This window comes from Empidonax traillii, unplaced genomic scaffold (genome assembly GCF_003031625.1).
Source record: "Empidonax traillii isolate 1590-97213 ecotype Southwest subspecies unplaced genomic scaffold, ASM303162v1 scaffold1531:size105035, whole genome shotgun sequence".
NCBI classification, from domain to species: domain Eukaryota; kingdom Metazoa; phylum Chordata; class Aves; order Passeriformes; family Tyrannidae; genus Empidonax; species Empidonax traillii.
This window is the reverse complement of record NW_020956724.1, coordinates 16553-18499: the sequence shown is the minus strand read 5'-3', so window position 1 is coordinate 18499 and position 1947 is coordinate 16553. Positions and strand designations below refer to the sequence as shown.

Here is a 1947-nt window from a genome sequence, read left to right as displayed (position 1 = left end):
CGGTGAAGGAGGGCAAGGTGGGCCGCAAGGACGGGCAGATGCTGCCAGGCGAGGATGAGCCATTGCACGCCCTGGTCACTGCCAACACCATGGAGAACGTCAAGAAGGCTGTGGAGCAGGTCCGTGGGTGTCCTAGGAGGGCTGGGGGGCAGCCCCTGGCAGTCCAGACTCCCCCCCTGACACCCACTGTGCCCCCCAGATCCGGAACATCCTGAAGCAGGGTATCGAGACACCCGAGGACCAGAACGACCTGCGCAAGATGCAGCTGCGCGAGCTGGCGCGGCTCAACGGGACCCTGCGGGAGGATGACAACAGGTCAGGGGGGCCCCACACCCCCAGTTCACCACAAATAACCCCCCAAGCCCCCAGATAACCCCCCTGTCCCCTGCAGGATTCTGCGGCCATGGCAGAGCACTGAGACCCGCAGCATCACCAACACCACCGTGTGCACCAAGTGTGGCGGCGCTGGACACATCGCCTCTGACTGCAAGTTTGCCAGGTGACTCCAAAATAAACCACCAGATTTCCCTAAGATCCCCCCAAACCCTGCTGAGACCCCAGAAAACCACCAAACCCCCCCTGAGATTGCCTTAAACCCTTTGAGATCTTCTATGGCTCACCTGAAATCCCCCCAGCCACCTGAATTCTCTGCAAGTGCTCCCTAAATCTCCTGAGATCCACCCTCAAACCCTCTGGGATTCTGCCGACCCCTGAAACCTGCCTGAGATACTCCTAACCTCCCCAAGATCCTCCCCAAGATCCTCCTCAAAATCCTGTGGGATGCCCCTGAGGTCTCCCCAAAGCCAGAGGTGTTTGGAGTGCAGCACCCCAGTCTCACTGTCCCCATTGCAGGCCCGGGGACCCGCAGTCGGCGCAGGACAAGGCACGCATGGACAAGGAGTACCTGTCGCTCATGGCCGAGCTGGGCGAGGCCCCCGTGTCCGTCAGCTCCAACGCCGCTCACAACAACAGCCCCTTGTCCAGCAGCCACCGTGCTGCCAGCCAGGCTGGGGGGCAGCCCCCACCGGTGAGTAACCCCCCTTAAATCCCAAACCTGCCCCCGAACCCACCCAGCATCCCCTTGTCCAGCAGCCTCTGCGCCACCAGGCAGGCTGGGGGGCAACCTCCCCTGGTGAGTGACCCCCTGATCCCCCGATCCCTTCTCCCCACAGAGCCACTCCCCGCAATGAGCTCTGTCCCTTTGGAGCCCCCCCTGACCCTTGTGACTCCCCATTTCCCCCCCCCTAGAGCCAGCCTCCTGGATGAGCTCCATCACCTCAGAGCCCCCCAAAGTCCCTGAACTGTCAGACCGCCAGACTCCTGTGATTCCCCCAGACCTCATGTGATCCCCCATTTTCCCACAGAGCCGCCCCCCCTGGATGAGCTCAGCGCCTTCGGAGAACCGCCCGTACCATGGGCTGCACGGGGGGCCAGGGGGGCCAGGGGGCCCCCACAGCTTCCCTCACCCCATGGCCAGCATGGGAGGGGGCCATGGGGGGCACCCGCTACAGCACACCCCAAATGGGCCTCCCCCCTGGATGCAGCCCCACCACCCCCCCATGGGGGGGGGTCCCCACCCCCCGGGGCACCCCGGCCCCCACCACATGGGTACGGACGATCCTGGCTGGAGGGCTTGGGGGCTGGGTGGTCAAATGGGAGGAGGAGGATGGAGAAGGTTTTTTGGGGGTGAAAAGGGGGGGTTTGGCACCCCCCCCAGTGGCACAGTGGCTCCCCTAGGGTGGGGAACTGGAAAGTTCTTGAAGGGAGGGTGAGAATTTGGGAGGGGCTGAGGGATTTGGGGGGAGATTTTGGGAGGGGGGCTTGGGGGGATTTTAGGGGTGAGGGAGTTTGGACACTCCCTCAGATGTGGGGTTTGTTCATCTTCAACCTGGGAAGGTTTTGGAGATGGCAGAGGATTTTTTGGGGGGCCGGGGGGGATTTGGGGGT

General features: G+C 63.2%; 1 protein-coding gene across 1 annotated transcript in view; it reads left to right on the top strand.

Annotated features, from left to right (window-relative positions):
- SF1 (splicing factor 1) overlaps positions 1-1787 on the top strand; it is an 8179-nt gene extending 6392 nt beyond the window's left edge. Inside the window, exons 6-10 of the mRNA XM_027907728.1 lie at positions 3-119; positions 200-315; positions 392-499; positions 853-1027; positions 1365-1787. Coding sequence (XP_027763529.1) covers positions 3-119; positions 200-315; positions 392-499; positions 853-1027; positions 1365-1772 — 924 coding nt within the window. The 3' untranslated portion in view covers positions 1773-1787. The remainder of the gene's footprint in view (positions 1-2; positions 120-199; positions 316-391; positions 500-852; positions 1028-1364) is intronic.
- The last annotated feature ends 160 nt before the right edge of the window (positions 1788-1947 follow it).